General features: G+C 36.0%; 2 protein-coding genes across 8 annotated transcripts in view; one reads left to right on the top strand and one right to left on the bottom strand.

Moving 5' to 3' along the window:
- The window catches only part of ZNF461 (zinc finger protein 461), a 147,491-nt gene that overhangs the window by 44,054 nt on the left and 82,199 nt on the right, over positions 1–21,238 (top strand). The gene's annotated exons all lie outside the window — the stretch shown is intronic.
- Positions 11,624–21,238, bottom strand: part of ZNF382 (zinc finger protein 382) — a 30,880-nt gene continuing 21,265 nt past the window's right edge. For 4 of the 6 annotated variants that reach the window (XM_073226244.1, XM_073226248.1, XM_073226243.1 and 1 more), the window contains exons 5-6: positions 20,485–20,634; positions 11,624–17,242 (exon numbers count right to left, since the gene is read on the bottom strand). In XM_073226244.1, coding sequence (XP_073082345.1) covers positions 15,819–17,242; positions 20,485–20,634 — 1,574 coding nt within the window. In that variant the 3' untranslated portion in view covers positions 11,624–15,818. The remainder of the gene's footprint in view (positions 17,243–20,484; positions 20,635–21,238) is intronic. The other 2 variants (XM_073226245.1, XM_037013824.2) reach the window with 2 other exon arrangements.

Below are 21,238 nucleotides of genomic sequence, written 5' to 3'. Positions count from 1 at the left end.
GCTATTGTAAATAGTGCTGCGATAAACATAGGGGTGCATCTGTCTTTCTCAAACTTGATTGCTGCGTTCTTAGGGTAAATTCCTAGGAGTGGAATTCCTGGGTCAAATGGTAGGTCTGTTTTGAGCATTTTGATGAACCTCCATACTGCTTTCCACAATGGTTGAACTAATTTACATTCCCACCAGCAGTGTAGGAGGGTTCCCCTTTCTCCACAGCCTCCCCAACATTTGTTGTTGTTTGTCTTTTGGATGGCAGCCATCCTTACTGGTGTGAGGTGATACCTCATTGTAGTTTTAATTTGCATTTCTCTGATAATTAGCGATGTGGAGCATCTTTTCATGTGTCTGTTGGCCATCTGTATTTCTTTTTTAGAGAACTGTCTGTTCAGTTCCTCTGCCCATTTTTTAATTGGGTTATTTGTTTTTTGTTTGTTGAGGCGTGTGAGCCCTTTATATATTCTGGACGTCAAGCCTTTATCAGATCTGTCATTTTCAAACATATTCTCCCATACTGTAGGATTCCTTTTTGTTCTATTGATGGTGTCTTTCGCTGTACAGAAGCTTTTCAGCTTAATGTAGTCCCACTTGCTCATTTTTGCTGTTCTTTTCCTTGCCCGCGGAGATATGTTCAAGAAGAGGTCACTCATGTTTATGTCTAAGAGGTTTTTGCCTATGTTTTTTTCCAAGAGTTTAATGGTTTCATGACTTACATTCAGGTCTTTGATCCATTTTGAGTTTACCTTTGTATATGGGGTGAGACAATGGTCCAGTTTCATTCTCCTACATGTAGCTGTCCAGTTTTTCCAGCACCATCTGTTGAAGAGACTGTCATTTCCCCATTGTATGTCCATGGCTCCTTTATCGAATATTAATTGACCATATATGTTTGGGTTAATTTCTGGAGTCTCTAAACTGTTCCACTGGTCTGTGGCTCTGTTCTTGTGCCAGTAGGAAGGTATAAGTTTTGAGGAGAATCAGCAGCACCTTGCAAGACAACAACCTCTGGGGAGGCCATTACAGATTCTTCAGGTAAAGTAGTGCTAACCTCAGGCAGGGGTGGCAAGGCTGCTTCTTCGGGAACAGATGACTTAGAAGAATTTAAGGGTTCATTGTTCCCAGATTTGTTGTGTTCATACTCTGATTTTCAGGATCCTTTTCCTTTCCAATCAGTACTCCAACTTTAAGAGAAGGCATCCTGCAGGTTTAGGAGTTCAGTTTGCAAAGAAATTCAGCCACTGGCTGGGTGAGGATCTACGTTGGTTTTTTTTTAGAGGTCTTGACCCTGAGACTATAAGAGATAAAATTAGGTTTTCTTTCCAATTAATACATCAGGTTATTTTTCCAGGGAAAATAGAGAAGCTTTTAAGGTCATTTGTGCAGAACTTGAGCTGGAAATTTGAAGTCCTGAGCTCATCTTTTTCTTTCTCCATATTTTCCAGCAGTTATATGAGCAACAGCTATATTAATTTCCTATGGCTGCTCTAACAAATTACTACAAATTTGGTGGCTTAAAATAACACAGATTTATTATAGATTTCTGGATGCCAGAAGTCCAAAACCTGTTTCACTGAGCTAAAACCAGGGTTAGTAGGGTCTCTCTCCTTGCTCCCCGCAGAGACTTGAGGTGACTATCTATTTTCTTGCATTTTCCAACTTTCAAGAGTTGCACTATTTGCATTTCTTAACTCATTGCCTCTCCCTCCATTTTAAAAGTTGATGGCATACATTCTGTAATCTCTCTCCCTCCTTCTCTCTCTCTGCTTGAGGTTGTTACATCACCTTCTCTCTTCTGGAATAGAATCTCCCTCTATTATGATTTTATAATTATATAGTAATTGTAACTATAGTATCCCTATTATAAGGACACTTACTGCATTTATTTCCCATGGATATAATACAGGATAATCTCATCTCAAGATCCTTAATTGAGTCATATCAACAAAGTCCACCTTGCCATACAAGGCAAGTTAACAGTTGCAGGTTCCAGGGATTAGGAAATAGATGTCTTTGGGAGCCATTATTTCAGTTTATCACAAAAGCCAATCCCACCGCACTCCTCAGTTTCACTAAAATGTTCTAAGGTAGCAAATACATGGTCACCTAGACCTTGCCTTCTGAACGTATTTGGTTTGGAGTACCAATGGCAATATTTTGCCTATCTTTATAGCTACATAATTCTGTGGATTACCATGGAAACAGAATCTTTACCACTAGAAATAGAATCATTAGTGTGTTTTAGTCTATTCAGATTTAGAAAATCAACTCCAGAAAACCCAGAACCAATTAAGAAAACTCATCCCTAAGATCATGCTTTTTAGAACACTTCTGGTATCAAAATCTTTATCGGTCAAGATTCAACCAGAGAAACAGAGCCAGTAGGAGATATATATTAAAAGATTTATTGCAATTAATTGACTTAAATGATTGTGGGAGCTGGCTAGAAGTCTAAAATTTGTAAGGTAGACCATCAGGAAGGCAAGGTGGAACTCCAGGGCACAAGCTTAAGCTGCAATCCATAGGTGGAATTTCTTCTTCATGGAAACCTCAGCTCTCTTCTTAAGGACTTTCAACTGAGTGAATCAGGCCCACCTAGATTATCTAGGATGATCTCTCTTACTTTCATAAAGTTTCTCACACAGCAATTGGATGAACTTGTCATGCAACACATTGTACCATCTAGAAGTTCCCCTGATAAAGCATTTGAATGGCCTTCTGAAAGTACAGCCAATCTGAAGGCTTAAAGGACATATTCTGCAAGGATGGAGTACTGTCCTTCAGGATGCAATATACACATACAGAAAATATTCTGTGGTACGGTGTTCAAAATAAGAAAACCACTTTAATATAAAATAAGAAAGCCACATAAGAATCAAGGGATAGAGGCAGGATTGGCCCCACTTAGTGTCCAATTGCATGTGCACTGATGTGTGTGCATTGGCTGGCTGACCATCTGGTATTAGCCCCATTGGAGAAAGCCCCATAGAACATATAGCCTGTATTATATATGCCATAGGTGTGCTTTCCAACCTCCTTTCCCAATCCCAGACGTGAAGCCTGCCACTCCAGTGGGGAGCTGATCATCTGAGCGGAGGTTACACACCTAGACCAATTACAGTGTATCATTCGTGTTGTGGGTGCATTAACTTGGGGAACAAGTAATTATGAGACCAGGTGAGCAAGGCCAGTCAATGTACGTTTATATGCAGACCATTCAGAAGTCAGTCTAAAGGCGTTTTCCCCCATTAACCAGAAGGTCCTGCTGATGGTGGAGCTGGAGAACAGATCTAGAGTTTTTATTTATTATTTTTAATTGATAACAATACACTACTTTTTCTAACTTTATTTAGGTACAATTGACAAAAACTGTATATATTTAAGTTATACAACATGATGTTTTGATATACAGATACATTGTGAAATAATTACTGCAATTAAGCCAATTAACATAGCCTAACCTCAGTTACCTGTTTTTTTAATGATGAGAACTTTAAGATCTACTCTCTTACAATATTTCAAGTATACAGTACAGTATTATTAACTATAGTCACCATTCTTTACATATCTCCAGAACTTAATTCATCCTACATTACTGGAAGTTTGTAACCTGTCAGCAACAACTCACCATTTCTCCCACTCCAAACCCCTGGCAACCACCATTTTATTCTCTGCTTCTGTGAGTTTGACTTTTTTAGATTCCACATATATGTGACATCATACAGTATTTGTCTTTTTGTGTGTGTCTTATTTCACTTAGCATAATGTCCTCTAGGTTCATATAGTGCAAATGACAGGATTTTTTTATTTTTTAAGACTGCATAATATTCTATTCTGTATTTATATACCACATTTTTTAATCCATTATCCATCAGGGTACACTTAGATTGATGCCATATCTTGACTATTATGAATAATGCCATAATGAATATGGGAGTGCATATATTCTATATCTTCAACATGTGGATTTTATTTCCTTTGAATATACACCCAGAACTGGGATTGGTGGATCCTCTGGTAGTTCTATTTTTAATTTTCTCAGGAGCATCCATGTTATTTCCACAGTGGCTGTACCAGCTATATTCCTTCCAACAGGAAGGGTTCCCTTTTCTAGATACACTCACCAACATGTATCTCTTATCTTCTTCATTACAGCCATCCTAACAGGTGTGAGGTGATATCTCATTGTGGTTTTGATTTGCATTTTCCTGATGATTTCTGATGTTGAGCATATTTTCATATACCTGTTGGCCATTTGTATATCTTTTTTTGGAAATGTCTACTTAGTTCTGTTGCCCATTGTCTGATTAGGTTGTTTTCTTATATTGAGTTGTACAGTTCCTTATATATTTTGAATGTATCAGAATACACCTTTATCAGATGTATCTTTGCAAATCTTTGAATACAAAGATACACCTTATCAGATGTAACTTTGCAAATATTTTCCCCTGCTCTGTACACTGTGTCTTTACTCTCTTTATTGTTTCCTTTGCTGTGCAGTTTTTTTTGTTGATGTAGTACCATTTATCTATTTTTGTTGCTTGTGGTTTGGGTGTTATATCCATAAAAATCACTGTCTAGACCAATTTTAAGAAGGTTTTCCCCTGTTTTAACCTTTTAATCCATTCTCAGTTGATTTTATATATGGTGTGAAATAAGGGTCAAATTTCATTCCTCTGCATGTGGATATCCAAGATTTCCAACACCATTTATTGAAGAAATTATCATTTCCCCATTGTGTACTCTTGGTTAACTTTTCAAAGGTTAGATGAGTGTATATGTGTGGGTTTATGTCTGGGCTTTCTATCCTGTTCTATTGGTCTATATGTCTATTTTAATGCCAGTACTATATTGTTTCGACTACTATAGCTTTGTAGTATATTTTGAAATCAGGTAGTGTGAGGCCTTCAGCTTTGTTGTTGTTGTTGTTCTTCTTTTATTTTGGTATCATTAATATATAATACTTAAACAACATTATGGTTACTAGACTCCCCCTATTATCAAATTCCCCCCATACCCCTTTACAGTCACTGTCCATCAGTGTAGTAAGATGCTATAGAATCACTACTTGTCTTCTCTGTATGTACTGCCTTCCCCATGGCACCCCCCCTACATTATATGTGCTAATCATAATACTCCTGTTTCCCCCTTATCCCTCCCTTCCCACCCATCCTCCCCAGTCCCTTTCCCTTTGGTAACTGTTAGTCCATTCCTGGGTTCTGTGAGTCTGCTGCTGTTTTGTTCTTTCAGTTTTTCCTTTGTTTTTATACTCCACAGATGATTGAAATCATTTGATACTTGTCTTTCTTCAGCTTGCTTATTTCACTGAGCATTATACCTTCTAGCTCCATCCATGTTGTTGCAAATGGTAAGATTTGTTTTCTTCTTATGGCTGAATAATATTCCATTGTGTATATGTACCACATCTTCTCTATCCATTCATCTACTGATGGACACTTAGGTTGCTTCCATTTCTTGGCTATTGTAAATAGTGCTGCAATAAACATAGGAGTGCATATGTCTTTTTCAAACTGGGCTCCTGCATTCCTAGGGTAAATTGCTAGGAGTGGAATTCCTGGGTCAAATGGTATTTCTATTTTTAGTTTTTTGAGGAACCTCCATACTGCTTTCCACAATGGTTGAACTAGCTTTGTTCTTCCTCTCAAGTTTCCTTTGGCTATTTGGGAACTTTTGTGATTTCATAAGAATTTTAGGGTTTTTTTTCTATTGTTATGAAATATATCACTGAAATTTTGATTGAATTGAATCTATAGATCACTTTGGGTAGAATGGTAATATTAATACTTACAATCCATGAACATGGGATATCTTTCCACTTGTGGCCTCTTCAGTTTCTTTCACTGGTGTCTTACAGTTATCAGTATTAAAATCTTTCACTTCCTTGGTTAAATGCATTCCTAAGTATTTTACTCTTTTTGATGCTATTGTAAATGGGAATGCTTTCTTAATTTCTTAAAAATTTAAAAAATTGAAGTGGAAACTAATACAATATTATATTAGTTTCAGGTGTACAATGTAGTGATTTGACAGTTATCTACATTATTAAATGTTCACCCCACTAAGTGTGGTTACTATCTGTCAGCATACAAAGATATTACAATATTATTGACTATTTCCTCTGTGTTGTACTTTCATCCCCATGACTAATTTATAATTGATATTTTTGTGCCTCTTTATCCACTTCACCTATTTCAGCCTTCACCCTGTCCTCTCCCTCATGACAACCACCAGTCTCTTTGTGTCTATGAGTCTATTTCTTTTTTGTTAAGTTTGTTTTGTGAAATCATATGGCATTTGTCTTCCTCTGCCTGGCTTATTTCACTTAGCAAAATACCCTCTAGGCTCATTCATGTTGTTGCAAATGGTAAGATTTCATTGTTTTTTATGGCTGAGTAGTATTCCATTGTAGATATATACCACATCTTTATCCATTTATCTATTGATGGACACTTGAGTTGCTTCCATGTCTTGGCTATTATAAATAAAGTGGTAGTAAATATAGGAATGCATATACCTTTTCAAATCAGTGATTTTGTTTTCATCAGGTAGATTCCCAGAAATGGAATTGCTAGGTCATATGCTATTTCTGTTTTTAGTTTTGAGGAACCTCATACTTCTGTCCACAGTGGCTGAACCAACTTACATTCCCACCAAGTGTAGGAGAGCTCCATTTTTCCACATTCCACCATCTGTTCCTGATCTTAGAGGAAAAGCTTTAAGCTTTTTACCATTGTGTATGATGTTAGCTGTCAGCTTGTCATATATAGCCATTATATTATAGTACATGCATTGTATACCCAATGTATTAAAAGTCTTTATCATGAAAGGATGTCAAATTTTTCCAGATGTTTTTTTACATCTCCTAAGATGATATGATTTTTGTCCTTCATTCTATTAATGTGGCATATCACATTTATTGATTTACATATGTTGAACCATCCTTGCATTTCAAGGATAAATCCTATGCAATCATGGTGTATGATCCTTTTAGTGAGCTGTTGAATGAATTTGCAAGTATTTTGCTGAAGGTTTTTGTATCTGTGGTCATCAGGGATATTGGCCTGTAAATTTTTCTTGTAGTTCTTGTCTGATTTTGGTATGAGGGTAATTCTGACCTTGTAAAATAAGTTTCAAAATATTTCCTTCTCTTCAGTACACTAGAAAAGCTTGAGAAGGATTTGTATTAATTCTTTGAATGTTTGGTAGAATTCACTTGTCCTGAAATTTTCTTTGTTGGTAGATTTTTTTATTACTGATTGAATATTCTTATTTAGTATAAGTCTGTATTAATGTTCTATGTCTTCATGATTCAGTTTGGTAGGTTGTATATTTCTAGAAATGTATCCACTTATTCTAGGTTATCCAATTTACTGCTGTATAGTTATTCATAATAGTCTCTTGTGATCCTTGGTATATCTGTGGTATCATTTGTAATGTTTCCTTTTCCATTTATAATTTTATTTCATTCTTGTTTTTTAAATTTAGCTAAAAGTTTTTCAGTTTTGTTTATCTTTTCAAAAGATCAACTCTTACTTTTATTGATCTTTTCTGTTGTCTTTCTAGACTCTGGCCATTTATCTTTGCTCTAATGTTTATCATTTCCTTCCTCCTGGTAACACTGGGCTTCATTTGTTCTTTTTTGTCTTTTATCCAAAACATTTTATTTTGAAAACATTTGAACATAAGGAAAATTGAAATAATTGTATGTGGGCATTCATATAATTGAAAGAATTTTACATGGGCATTCGTCTACTTACCAACTAGATTCTACAGTTAATGTTTTATTCGACTTGCTTAATCATGTGTCTGTATATCCCTCCCTCCATGAAGCCACCCATCCACTCATCCATCTATACTTCCATATTTAAATTTTTTTAGAATTATTTCCAAGAAAGTTGCAGGCATCAGTATATCTTACCCCTAAACATTTGAGGATCTGTGTAATTAACTAGAGTTCAATATTTATCATTTTTTAGTAAAATTTGCATATAAGAAATGCACAGACCTTTATTATACCTGTATCTTAATTGTAAGTGAATTTTGATAAATGTTTATACCTGTGTAATTCAAATCTGTATCAAGATACAATAACTTACCATCACCCCAGAAAGTCCCCCATGGCCCTTTCCAGTCAGACCTTCCCTTCCCCCCGTCCAAGTAGCCACTATTCTGATTTTTTCACCATAGACTGGTTTTGCCTAAGTTCTAGGACTTCATATAAATCAAATCATATTACATGTACTCTTTTGTGCTTTTGTTCTTTTTCTAGTTCCCTGAGTAGTAAAGTTAGGTTGTTTGTAAGGTCTTTTTTCCCCCATAAATGTAGTTATTTACTGCTATAAATTTCCCTCATAGAACTTCTTTTGCTGCATACAACAAGGATTGGTCGGTTGCCATTTCCATTTTCATTTGTCTCTAGATACTTTATTTATCTTTTGTTTCTCGGTCCATTGGTAGTTCAGGAGTATGTTGTTTAATCTCCATGTATGTATGCATTTTCCAGTTTTCTTCCTGTTTTTGATTTCTAGTTTCATACCACTGTGGTTGGAAAAATACTGGATACAATTTCAGTCTTCTTAAATGTGTTAAGACTTGTTTTGTGGCCTAATATATAATCTGTCCTTGAGAATAGTCTGTGTGTGCTTGAGAATAATGTGTTTTCCACAGTGTATGTCTAGTAGGTCCATTTGGTCTGTAGTGTTGTTCAGTCCATTCTTCCCTATTGACTTTCTGTCTGGATGAATTATCCATTGTTGATAGTGGGGCATTTAAGGTCCTACTATTACTGTATTGCTGTTTATTTATTCCCTCAGGTCTGCTAATATTTGCCTTATATATTAGTTGCTCTGATGTTAGGTGCATATACATTTATAATAATTATAGCCTCTTTATGAATTAACCACTTTATCATTTATATAGTGACCTTGTCTCTTGTGACAGATTTTGACTGAAAGTCTATTTTTGTCTAAGTATAACCGCCTAAGCTGTCTTTTGGTTACCATTTGCTTGGAATATCTTTTTTCATCCTTTCACCTTCAGACTTGTGTGTACTGTACTTAAAATTAAAGTCAGTCTCTTGTAGGTAGCATATAGTTGGATCTTGTTTTTCAATCCCTTCAGCTAGTCTGTCTTTTGATTGAAAAACTTATTCCATTTATATTTAAAGTAATTAGTCAGAGATAAGGTCTTTCTATTGTTCATTTTGTTAACTGTTTTCTGTTTGTGGTTCCTTTTTCCCTTTCTTCCTCTCTTGCTGTCTCCCTTTGTGATTTGATGCTTTTTTATAGTGACATGCATTGATCCCTTTTTCTCTTTTATATATCTACTGCAGATTTTTCTTTGTGGTTACCATGAGGATTACATCAAACATCTTATAACTGTATTTTAAGCTGGTAAGAACCTAACCTCTGTACAAAAATTCTGCACTTTAATTTATGTCATTCATATTAGAACTTACATCTCTTCATACTGTGTATCAATAACAAATTTCTGTAGTTATAGTTATTTTTAATAGTTTTGTCTTTTAACTTTTATACTGGAGTTAAAAACAATTTACCACCATTACAGTGTATGAATATCTGTCTATTCCTTTACCAGTCAGTTAATAAATGGTATAATTTGATTCATTCCTCTTTATTTTTTGTGTATATACTGTTGGTTTTTGCTTTGTGGTTGCCAGGAGGCTCACATAAAAAATAAGTTTATTTTAAGCTGATAACAACTTAAGTTTGACCACATGCAAAATTTCTACACTCAACTCCTCCACCTACATTTTTGTTACTGATGTCATAATTTATGTATTTTATACATGGTATATCAACTAACATATTACTGTAGTTATCTTTTAATACTTTTGTCTTTTAACCTTTATACTAGTTATATTATTAACACACCACCATTATGGGATTATAGTAATCTGAATTTGACTACTTACTGTGAGTTTTATACTTCTCTAAGTTTCCATGTTGTTACTTAGTGTCCCTTCATTAAAGGACATTTCAATTTAAATAACTCCCTTTAGCATTTCTTGTAAAGCAGTCCAGTAATTATGATCTCCAGCCTATGTTTCTATGGGAATGAAGGACAGCTTTGCTGGTAGTATTGGTTGGCAGTTTCTTTCAGCACTGTGAATATATATATCATTCTACTTTCTTGGTCTGCAAGGTTTCTGCTGAGAAATCTGCTGATAGTGTTGTAGGGGTTCCTTTGTATGTAGCAAATCACTTTTCTATCGCTGCTTCCAAAATTCTTTGACTTCTGATAATTTTATTATAATGGTCTTTTTTGAAGATCTCTTTATGTCTAATATGTTTGGAGGTATTTGGGCTGCATGGATGTGGATGCTCATTTCCCTCTCCAGATTAGGGACATTTCTGTCATTTTTTTCTTTAAATAATCTTTCTTCCCCTGCCTCTTCTGGGACCTCAAAATGAATATATTGATACCCACAGTGGTGCCCCATAATTCCTGTAGGCTTTACTTTTTTAAGTTTAGTCCTCTGACTGGATAATTTCAAATGAGCAGCAAATCCTAGAACTTGCTGATTCTCTCTTCTGCTTGATCAAGCCTCCTACTGAAGCTCTCTGTGGAATTTTTCAATTTAGTCATTTTATTTTTCAGCTCCAGAATTTCTGTTTGGTTCTTATGGCTTCTCGTTCTTTGTTCTATCTCATTTTGTTCATGTATATTTTCCTGATTTTTAGTTTTGTTTTCTTATAGCTCACCAAATTTCTTTAAAAATGATTATTTTGAATTCTTTCTCAGGCTGTTTTCAGATCTCTATTTCTTTTGGGCTGGTTGGGCTGTTTTTTTCCTATGGTGGTGTCCTATTTGTCTGATTATGTGATCCTTTTGGCCCTGCATTGGTGTCTTTTTAAGAAACTGGAACCTCTCCTAGTCTTTGCATGCTGGCCTCAGGAGTGAAATTCCGTCACAAGTTAGCCTGTCCAGAGATTCTGGGAAGGTCAGCTGGTAGGAACCATTGGTGGGCTTGATTCTGATGCATGGGTCTAGCAGATGGGTGGGCCTGGTGTCTGGGGATGCAGGGGCAGACTTGGAGCTTGAATCCATGATAGCTGATATGGTGCTGGGGTCCACTGGGCTGGGCTTCTGTTTGGGTTTGTGTTGCAAACCTGGAACCTGGGTCTATTGGGGAGGACCTGGTGCTGGAGTTAACTGGGCTTGGCCAGGAGTCTGGGTCCATAGGAGCTAGCCTGTTGTTGTGGTAGGCCTTGAGCCTGAGACTGTGGGGGCTGGCCTTGGTGCTAGAGTTGTCTGAATCCATGGGGATAGGCCTGATCATGAGTCTGTGGGGGCCAGTCTGGTGCTATGGCCCGTTTGGACAAGCCTGATGGTAGGTCTGTGGAGGTAGGCCTTATGCTTGGGACTGTGGGGGTGGGCCTGGAGCCTAGGTTCATGGGTGCCAGGCTGGTACCTGTGTTTGTGGGGGCCAACATGGTGAGAGGGTGTGTTTGAAGCCTGTCTTGGTGGCTAGCCTAGAGCCTGGTATCTGCGTCCACAGGGGCAGACTAAGTATTACTGAATCCTGAGTAATAGTGGTGGACCTGGAGCCTGGGTTCCCGGGGCTGTCCTGGCACTGAGACTTGGGTCCACTGGGGGAGTCTAGTACTAGGGTGTCTGGAAAAGGGTGCTCAGTTTACTACTCTTTCCTCATACAGAAGATACCTCTCTCCATGCATCACTGTGTGAGCTTGGGGAAGCAGTGATGCAGGTAATGTGAAGTCATTCTTTTTTATCCTCTTCAAAGTGTCTTATTTCCATCCTCCTTCCAAATGCTGTAATCTCCTACCTTAATTTATTAGTTCGTACTTTTATTTGTGTGGATAATCATTCAAACTGATGTTTCTATGAGAGGATGAGTGCTGGAAATTCTTATTCCAACCTCTTGCTGATGTCACTACTCTAATTCACTACTTTTTTGTGTGTATACAGTTCTCTGTTTTTACACTTGCATAGATTTTTATACTTATGACCCCAAAGAGTATACAAAACAATTCCAGCACCTCAAAGAATTCCCTCAAGTACCCTTTCTATTCAGGGTCTCCCCTACCCCTACCTAGCCCCTGGATATCACTGATATATTCTCTGTCCTTGTATTTTTACTTTTTCCAAAATGGCATAGAAATCAAATCATACTATAAATTTTGATGACTGGTTTCTTTCCTTTAGGATAATGTATGTGAGATTCATCCATATTGTTGCATGTATCATTGTTTTTATTGCTTAGTATTCAATTGTGTGGGTATACCACGGTGTACGCATTTAGCCACTGAAGAACATTTGGGCTATTTCTAGTTTTAGTGATTATAAATAATACTATAGACACTGACATATAGATTTTTGTGATTAACTTCCCATTTCTCTAGGATAAATATCTTTAAGTGGGACTGTTGGGTCACCCGGGAAGTATGTTAAACTTTTTAAGAAACTGTGAGATTGTTTTTCAGAGTGCCTTCACCATTTTACCTTCCCATTAGCAATGCATGAGAGTTCCAGTTGTTCTACATCCTTATCAGTGCTTTGAATCATCACACATCTAGTGTTTTGAAAAACCCCAGATTATAAACTGATGGATATCTACAATGGTAGACCATCCCAGATTAATTTTAGATTATAGTGTTGATGTTTGTATATTTTGCTGTTGCATATTACCGATGTGACAGAGCATGGCAAGCCTGATTCTATTGCTGGACCACAAATTAAGTGGAATGATTCAAGCATTACCTGGTGAGAAAGTTTCAGGTTTGAAATACCCTGTGTACAGTCTGATACTGGGGAGACAGGAAGTGAGGCAACATTCTTGCTTACATATATACATTATAAGAAAATACATAGAAGATGTAGGAACCATATTTATTAGACGGAGTTGACTTACAGTTGGACTGGAAAAGCTCTGACATTATCTTCATGATGCTTGGATGTCTGGCTTTGGCTCTTGATAGAGCAGAGATATATGAGTTTAAAGTCCAAAACTCCCCTGGAGACTCCCAGAGCCAGTATGCTTAATCACATAAATGATTAGATAGCCCAGCTTGACTATGTAACCAGTGAACAGAGGGCCATAAAAGCCCGTGCTGGGAACTTCTGCCTTGAGCTCTCCCAAAGAAAAGATCACACAGATCTTAGTGGCTTAACCTGGAGACAGAATGAAGACACTAGGGAGCTTGCACGAGGATGATTCTCAGACAGACACCCCCACCAACGCTTACCTACCCTTTCTTCCTCTTGGTGAAGAACATCCTTTGCTTTTAAATGAAAGCATTACATGGATGTGCTTTGTGGAGTCTTGTTAGTCCTTTTGAACTGATGAAATCTTTATACATGTTAATTATTTTTCATCTAATGACATTGCATTGCAGTTAGGTCTATAAAATATGAATTTGCAAATTAATTCCTATTCTGTTGCATATATTTAGGAGTAAGCAGACTTCGATTCCAAAACCATGTTAACTCCCCAGAGCTACCCAAATTTCACTGACCATTAGATTATTTAGATGCAAAGTCTTCATTTCATATATTCATTTACAAAATAAAAATCCATAAAAATTAATTAGAAAGAACATCCCCAACTTCTTAAAAGAAATCTTCATACAGGAGTCTGGAATATAGCCCAATCCTGTTTCTTACCAAATTATAAATTATTAGAACTAATTTTCCTGAGAAGCAGCTTCTTATGAACAGCTGTTAGAAAGCAAAAATTCATTTAAACTTCTTCAAAGCATTTAAAAGTACCTCCTACAAGAACATGGCTGTACTTATCTGCATTAGATTCCATTTTTTATTTCTCTCTGCATCTTAGTTCAGGAACCTCATGGAAATGACTGCGGAGGCTCTATTGAAGATAAACTTGCTTCCCTCTGCATTACCCACAGCAGGTCTTTTGGAACTATTTTCTTTTTTTTTTTTGCAAAATTGAAAAGTGTGCATTTGCATAGATAAACTAACCAAGTTGATAAGTATACTTTACTGCCAGAAAATGAGATACATATATGAATCATCATTGTTATTTAGGTATATAATTGTAAACAAGACATAAAACCAAATCTTCAACTGTATTTCAGGACCAGTGTTTGTTTATGCCGAAATCACCGAGTAGTCACCATACCTTTGATCATTGAATCAGGAACCCAAATATCTGTATCTTATTTTTATAAGATAAATAGATACTAATATTTTCCCTTTTTATCAAATTTAATTTGGAAAAATATAATCATTTTGTGGTCAGGAGTTTGAGAGGGCCTTAGCTGAGCAGTTTGTTTGGGGTCTCATTAGTTCCAGTTCAATGTCAGCAGGGGCTACAGTCATCTGAAGATTTGGCTGGATGTCCCAGATGGCTCATTCATATAGTTGGCAGATGATACTGGATGATGGCTAGGAGCTTAGCTGTGGCAATTGATCAGGGTGCCCACAGACTCTGGATCGTTATGATCTCATTATGATTGGATGTCTTCCATGGAAACAACTTTCCCTATATTTAGAGTTCCAAGCCTCATCTGTTCCTGTTTTAATCTTCCTTTAGTATGTATTCATTGATGTCATATAAGGAATGAGCTATGGTTACAGTCATTCTTATTTCATTTAAAGAGTTCCCATCCAATGTTAATTCTGTGGTGGTATGTAGGAATTCAGCTATGGCAGAAAGCTTTCTCATATTCATCACTTTTTATATTACCAGAAAGATATAGGCCAGGGCAAAAGTTATCCCCTACCCCCTTCATTATACTCCTAGGATTTTTCTTCAGTTAGAATTCTCTTAACATTGAGCGAGGAAGACGCTAGGTACCTCGCTTTCTCTAATAGGCATTTTTTTTATTTCAAATAAGTCACCATTGGCTAAAAACAATCTCATATTTATTACATTTGTCTGGTATTAAAATAAGACTTGGGCTGTGGGTAAAAGCCTTTGTACACACATTATATTTGGATTCCCAGTTTTGACAACATTCATAGAGTTTCCCTCAGGCATGAATTCTCTGATTTGAACCATCACCATATTGAAAACATTTTCCTTCTGAGTGAATTGTCTCATGCTCTGTAAGTTCTGAGTTTGGTAGTATCTACCAAAGTTGACTGAACATAAAGGACCCATCAATTCCATTCTTAAGTATATACATTTCTCCTAAGAGAAATGAATGTGTGTACACTGAAAGATATGTTCACAGAAACACTATTTATTATGACCTAAGCCACATATAATGAAAAAGTCCATTGACAGTAGATTGAGTAGATTGTAATATAATTATATAATGGAATTCTATACAGAATGAAAATAAACTGCCACATGCACTGATGATGAGGTTTAGAAACAGTGATGAATGAAACAAGCCATATAATACATGATGTAGAATCCAATTTATATATTTATAATATTAGAAGTCAGAACTGTGCTTAACTTTGCAGAGGTGACCACTAATTTTTATTCCATATTTTCAATGAGAAATGCAGTTCACACCTCCTTTCTTTTAAAGCACTTCTGCTCACTGTGGCCAGTTGGCCAACTGTTCAGAATAAGATATGTATTAAAATAAGCAATTTTAAATGTTTATAGCAATTTTAACAGATGTTATGTCTGCTGAATCTACTAATGAAAAACTTAGGCTTACATTTTCAATGACTTTTGTCATTTAATTTGCCTACTAATTATTTTTTTGTGTGTTTTATAGGCTAGGAAACAGGTAAATATGTGATATAGTATCTTAAGCTCTTGAATATTACAATTGCAAGCAACATAATGTACAGGGTTCACTATGACTTTTAAATTTTTTACAAAAAAGTCACATTTTTTACTTAATTCCCATGGTTTCTACCTTGTGAATTTTCTGATGGACAATGAGGTTTGACTTACAACTGAAGAACTTCCCACATTCCATACATTCATATGGTTTCTCTCCTGTGTGAGTTTTCTGATGACGAATGAGGTTTGATTTCCTACTAAAGGCTTTCCCACACTGAGAACAACCATTGGATTTCTCTCCTGTATGTATTCTCTGATGAACAGTGAGGATTGCCTTCTGGCGGAAGGACTTCCCACATTCATTACAAATATAGGGTTTTTCCCCTGTATGAATTCTTTGATGGAGAGTGAGGGTTGTCTTTTGGCAGAAGGATTTTCCACATTCATTGCAAATATAGGGTTTCTCTCCTGTATGAGTTCTCTGATGTACAGTGAGGGTTGTCTTCTGGATAAATGCCTTCCCACATTCATTACATTGATATGGTTTTTCTCCTGTGTGAGTTCTCTGATGATCAATAAGGTACGACTTTTTTCTAAAAGCACTTCCACACTGAGTACATTCATAGGCTTTCTCCCCAGTATGTGTTTTGTGATGTCTAGTAAGGGTTGCCTTCTGGCGGAAGGACTTCCCACAATCCATACAAATGTAAGGTTTCCCCTCTATATGTGTTTTCTCATGAAGAGTGAGGGCTGTCTTTTGGCGGAAGGCTTTTCCACATTGATTGCAAACGTAAGGTTTCTCACCTGTGTGAATTCGCTGATGTTCAATGAGATATGACTTCCTTCTAAAGCTATTCCCACAGTAAGGACACTGAAAGGGTTTCTCTTCTGTTTGTGATCTCTGATGCATGATAAAAATAGGCTTCCTGCAGAGGAATTTCCCAAATTTGCTGTATGCATGGGGCTTTTTCTCCATTAGAGTTTGTGGATGGACATTGAGATTTGACTTTTCAATGAAGGTTATTCTGTCTTTATTGTACTGAAAGGGTCTTTCTCCTCTGTGACCTCTAGTATGTGTAAATAACATTCCTTTCATAAGGAAGGATTTTTCACATTCATTATGTTCAAATGATTGCTCTGGAGATTGAACTTTCTGCTGTTGAATAAGCTCTTGTTTACCACTCAGACTCCTTTCTGTCTGTTTATAGAGATTCACTGCAGTATGAATTTTCTCATGCTTAGTATTGAGGAGTGATTTCTCCCATCCATTGCTTTCACCAAACTTCTCTCTTACAGAACTTATATTTCTACTGACTAATTCTGAAATATTTTTAAAAACCTTACCATCAGGTTTATATTCACATGGTATTGTTTTTGAAATAATATGGTTTTTTCCTACCATAATTGTTTTCCCAAAAATATTACTTCTCTCCTTAATTAGTTTTTTGTGGTTGATGAATATGACTGATCTAGAATGTCTGTCTTGGTATTCTTTGAACTTCACTAAAACATCTTCAGCTTTCCCATCTTCTTCTAGAAAAGAATATATTAATACTGTAAGTCTTCAAGTAAACATTATAGATTGGATGTATATAGAAACAACCCATGGTGGGACTGTCTCACTATTGTGGCCTACAGAAAGGTAAAAATAAATTAATGTTTGGTAGGGAAAATGCATAGAACATAAACACAAATCCAGCGACACTGTTAATATGAGGAAAAGTTGGCATAAGCAAAGGAACACACATATCTTTGGCATGTTATAAATACAAGCTACACTGAGCAGGTGTAATAAACATAAGGACAAGCAAACAAAGACAAATGATGGTAGAAGTTGGGGTTGTTCTTAGAAAGCACACTTTCAGAGATAATGTAGTGAGCCTATCAAGGGTACTAAACGGTAAGCAAGGAAAATGTTCAGATGGTAATGAAAAGCCTATATATTTTCTCATGCCCAAATGTGTGATAGGATGCTTCCACTTGTTTCATCCTCAGTTGTATTTAGCCCATCAATGGCAAATGAACTTTCTTAAGCATTCATTTCTTAGTGTTGACAGAAACATGAGTCTATAGTAGAGGCCCTAACTCTCCACATAACTGTGATTTATTTTCCCTTGAAAGGGAAGAATTAGGAAAACATATTTCCATTAGGATTTATACAATAAACAAGAGGACAAAATATACTTGCAACATGAATATAATTGTATATTTTGATTGCTGCTATCATCGATTTATTCTTCCATTTAGATGATCAATAAGTAAATTCTCCTGACCACCAGCTCTAACATTTTCTTTCAATTTGCTGAACTACTCTTTCAGTTTTAGGGAAGGATGGTTTCAAGTTTTCCTCCCAATGCAGTAACATACCTTAACTCTGCTATCAGGGCTGTGAAGGACTGGATTCTTCGATGTATGTGTATGGTTATATTTTACTATTGTTACCTTACTACCACCCATATCTGGTGGCACAATTATGAAGATGGATTCATCTTACTAATGACTTGCATTTTATAATAGCCCTAAACAAAACTGCCCAATTATCCATCAAAAGGTGAACAGGTGATGTGTCATGTATTTATACAATGGGATACTACTCAGCAATAAAAAGTAAAAAACCTGAGAAAAGGGTTGACTCTCAAACACTTTTATAGAAAGCAAGAGTACATATTGCACAGTTTCATTTATGTACAGTTCTAGAACACACAAAACTAATCAATATTAGTAACTGGAGTTACATTGCTTTCCTGAGAACCACCTTCAGGGACATGCTATCCAATTTATCCAAAAGTCTTCACATATTCTTTCTAACCTTCAAATTTGTCTGAAAAAAGTAGAATATAACTATAGTCAGGGCCATCCATTTGAAGAAATCTTTCAATAACATGTTATTTTAGTATGGGTATTATATGTAAAATGTTCAAATTTGATAATACTGCCTTCCCAGATAAAACTTATGCGCCTGGAAGTCAATATTTTATTGATTATCTTCTTTGAAACCTTTTGAATATACAGAAAAAAAAAGTTTGTCATGGTTTGGAGTTGTCAAGTAACATATCATGGAGGAAGTGAAGCTTGATCTTCTAACTAAAGGATATGTAGTACTGTGTGTTAAGGAATATAACATTGCCAAAGAGAGGTCTGACATTTGTCTTTGACTTTCAGAGGTAATCTCTAAGCCCTGAAATGTCATGCCTGACAGTAGTGTATTTTCCTGGGAGCCTTTGACCAGCCAGAAAATAACAATATGATTTAGGGTGAGGTCTTTGAGCCACATCAACTATGTGATATAGGATAGGGGCTTTGTGTCACACAGTATCAGCTTGACCTCTTAAGGGGCTGGAAACTGCAATCAATCATGTGGGCAGTCAATCATGCCTACGTGATGGAACCCCAACATAAACTGGACACAAGACTTGTGTGAAGTTTCCCTCATTGGCAATATTCTGTATGTACTGCCACACCAGGAAAGTAATACTGTCCATGACTCCACAGAGAGAAGGCTAGTACTAAAAGCTCCATGTCTGGTACTTTCCTTCCTTGGCTAATTTTAATGTATATTCTTCATTTGCAACAAACCATAACTTTGAATATTGCAATTTTCAGTCAGTTTATGAGTCCTATATAGCAAATTGATCCTAGAGGTAGTATTGGGTCCCCCAAATTTATTCAGTGTCAGAAGTAATTAAGGGTGGTCTTGTGTGAACTACTATACTTATAATTAGGGTTCATTTCACAAGTATTCATATGGGCATATAGCAGCTGTATATATAATGAAATGTCCAGTTTTGAGGAAAACATCAGCTGGATGGAGTACATTTGGGAGACTAGAACTAATAGAGATTAGCAATTGTTCTCAGCCACAAAGAGAAATACATTTGGAATCATCAGATGGGATAATATTCTGTCAGCCCTTGAAAAAGAAGGGATTTAAATTTTATATAATAAGTGGTATCATTTTAGCATATTGATATGCTAAAGAACTAAACTAAACTAACTTAAGAACTGGGGAAAAATGGCAGATCCAAATATTGATTATAGCAGTCTACACCTGAAATAATATATAGCTCTCATTTTGGAAGATGACAGTGTCAATTGAGAATATGAGAGGATGTACAGATATTTCACAAAGTGAAATAAAGTAATACAAATTGTGGAGAGATCATTAAGAAAGTACAGCAGACATGATGGAATCAACCTGATATATAAGGGACTGAGGAGGGAACAAAAGGATATAGAAACAAATAAGGATAAAGTCAAGATAACAGTATGTTTGACATATCAGTAACCAAAAGGAGAGACAACTGACTATTATAGTGCTGTTGGCAGATAAATATATGCCACTAGAGTTCATGTGGGAGAAATAAGCTGAAAACATCTATTTTCTTAATTGAAGTATAGTTGATACACAATATTATATTGGTTTCAGGTGTATAACAGTCATTTGACAATTTATATACATTGCAAAATGCCGTGGTAAGTGTGGTTACCATCTGTCACCAAACACAATTGTTACAATATTATTGACTATATTCCCTATGCTGTACTTTTCATCTCTGTGATTTATTAATTTTATAATTGGAAGTTTGTCCCTCTTTATCCCCTTCACCTATTTTGCCCATCCCCCTACTTCCCTCCCCTATGGCAATCACCAGTTTATTCTCTGTATTTATAAGCCCATTTCTTTTTTGTTTGTATTATTTTTTTAGATTCCACATATAAGTGAAATACAAGGTATTAATCTTTCTCTGTCTGACTTATTTCACTTAATGTAATACCTTCTAGGTCCATCCATGTTGTTGCAAATGGAAAGACTTCATTCTTTCTTATGGCTGAGTAATATTCCATTGTATATGAGTACATCTTTAACCATTCATCTATAGACAGACACTTAGGTTGCTTCCATATCTTGGTTATTGTAAATAATGCTGCAAGAAACACAGGGATGCATGTCTTGAAAACGTCAATTTGAAAGACACATAAAACAAGCAAATCACAACTTCAGAATAGATCAGATTATTATATCTTCAAGAACTTTTATAAAGACAAGCCTGAGAATGAAGAAAGATCCTTTAAGGATATTAATGACAGCCTATTGAAATAAAATCCATTTACTTAACAAATACTTATTTTCCTAGGCAAAGTAGATACAGAGAAGAAGAGCAACCAAGATATGAAAATGCACTCAGGGAAACAGGAGGAGAATGAATTAGTGTTTTTCACCTAAGTCAAGCTGGGTAGATATCAGGAATCTCAGCGCTATGATATGAAACATGGAGATTTATTGGAAAAAAATTTATTGAAAATAAGTGATATTGAAATTCACTTTGGTTCAAGGTATATGGATTTTGAAATTGGATGATTCATAGTGAGAATGAGATATGAGACTGAGCACAGGAAATAAGTATAAGGCATTGCGTAGGAAAAGGAAGGAAAGAGAATGAAAACTAAGAGAAAGATAAATATTAGACAATGATTTCCTTTTTAAATTTTGGTTAGATTTAAGAATGCCTATATAGAGGAGGCTATAAC

Source organism: Manis javanica, chromosome 17 (genome assembly GCF_040802235.1).
Source record: "Manis javanica isolate MJ-LG chromosome 17, MJ_LKY, whole genome shotgun sequence".
NCBI lineage: Eukaryota > Metazoa > Chordata > Mammalia > Pholidota > Manidae > Manis > Manis javanica.
The sequence above is the reverse complement of the archived record's forward strand: the minus strand, read 5'-3'. Positions and strand labels throughout refer to the sequence as shown.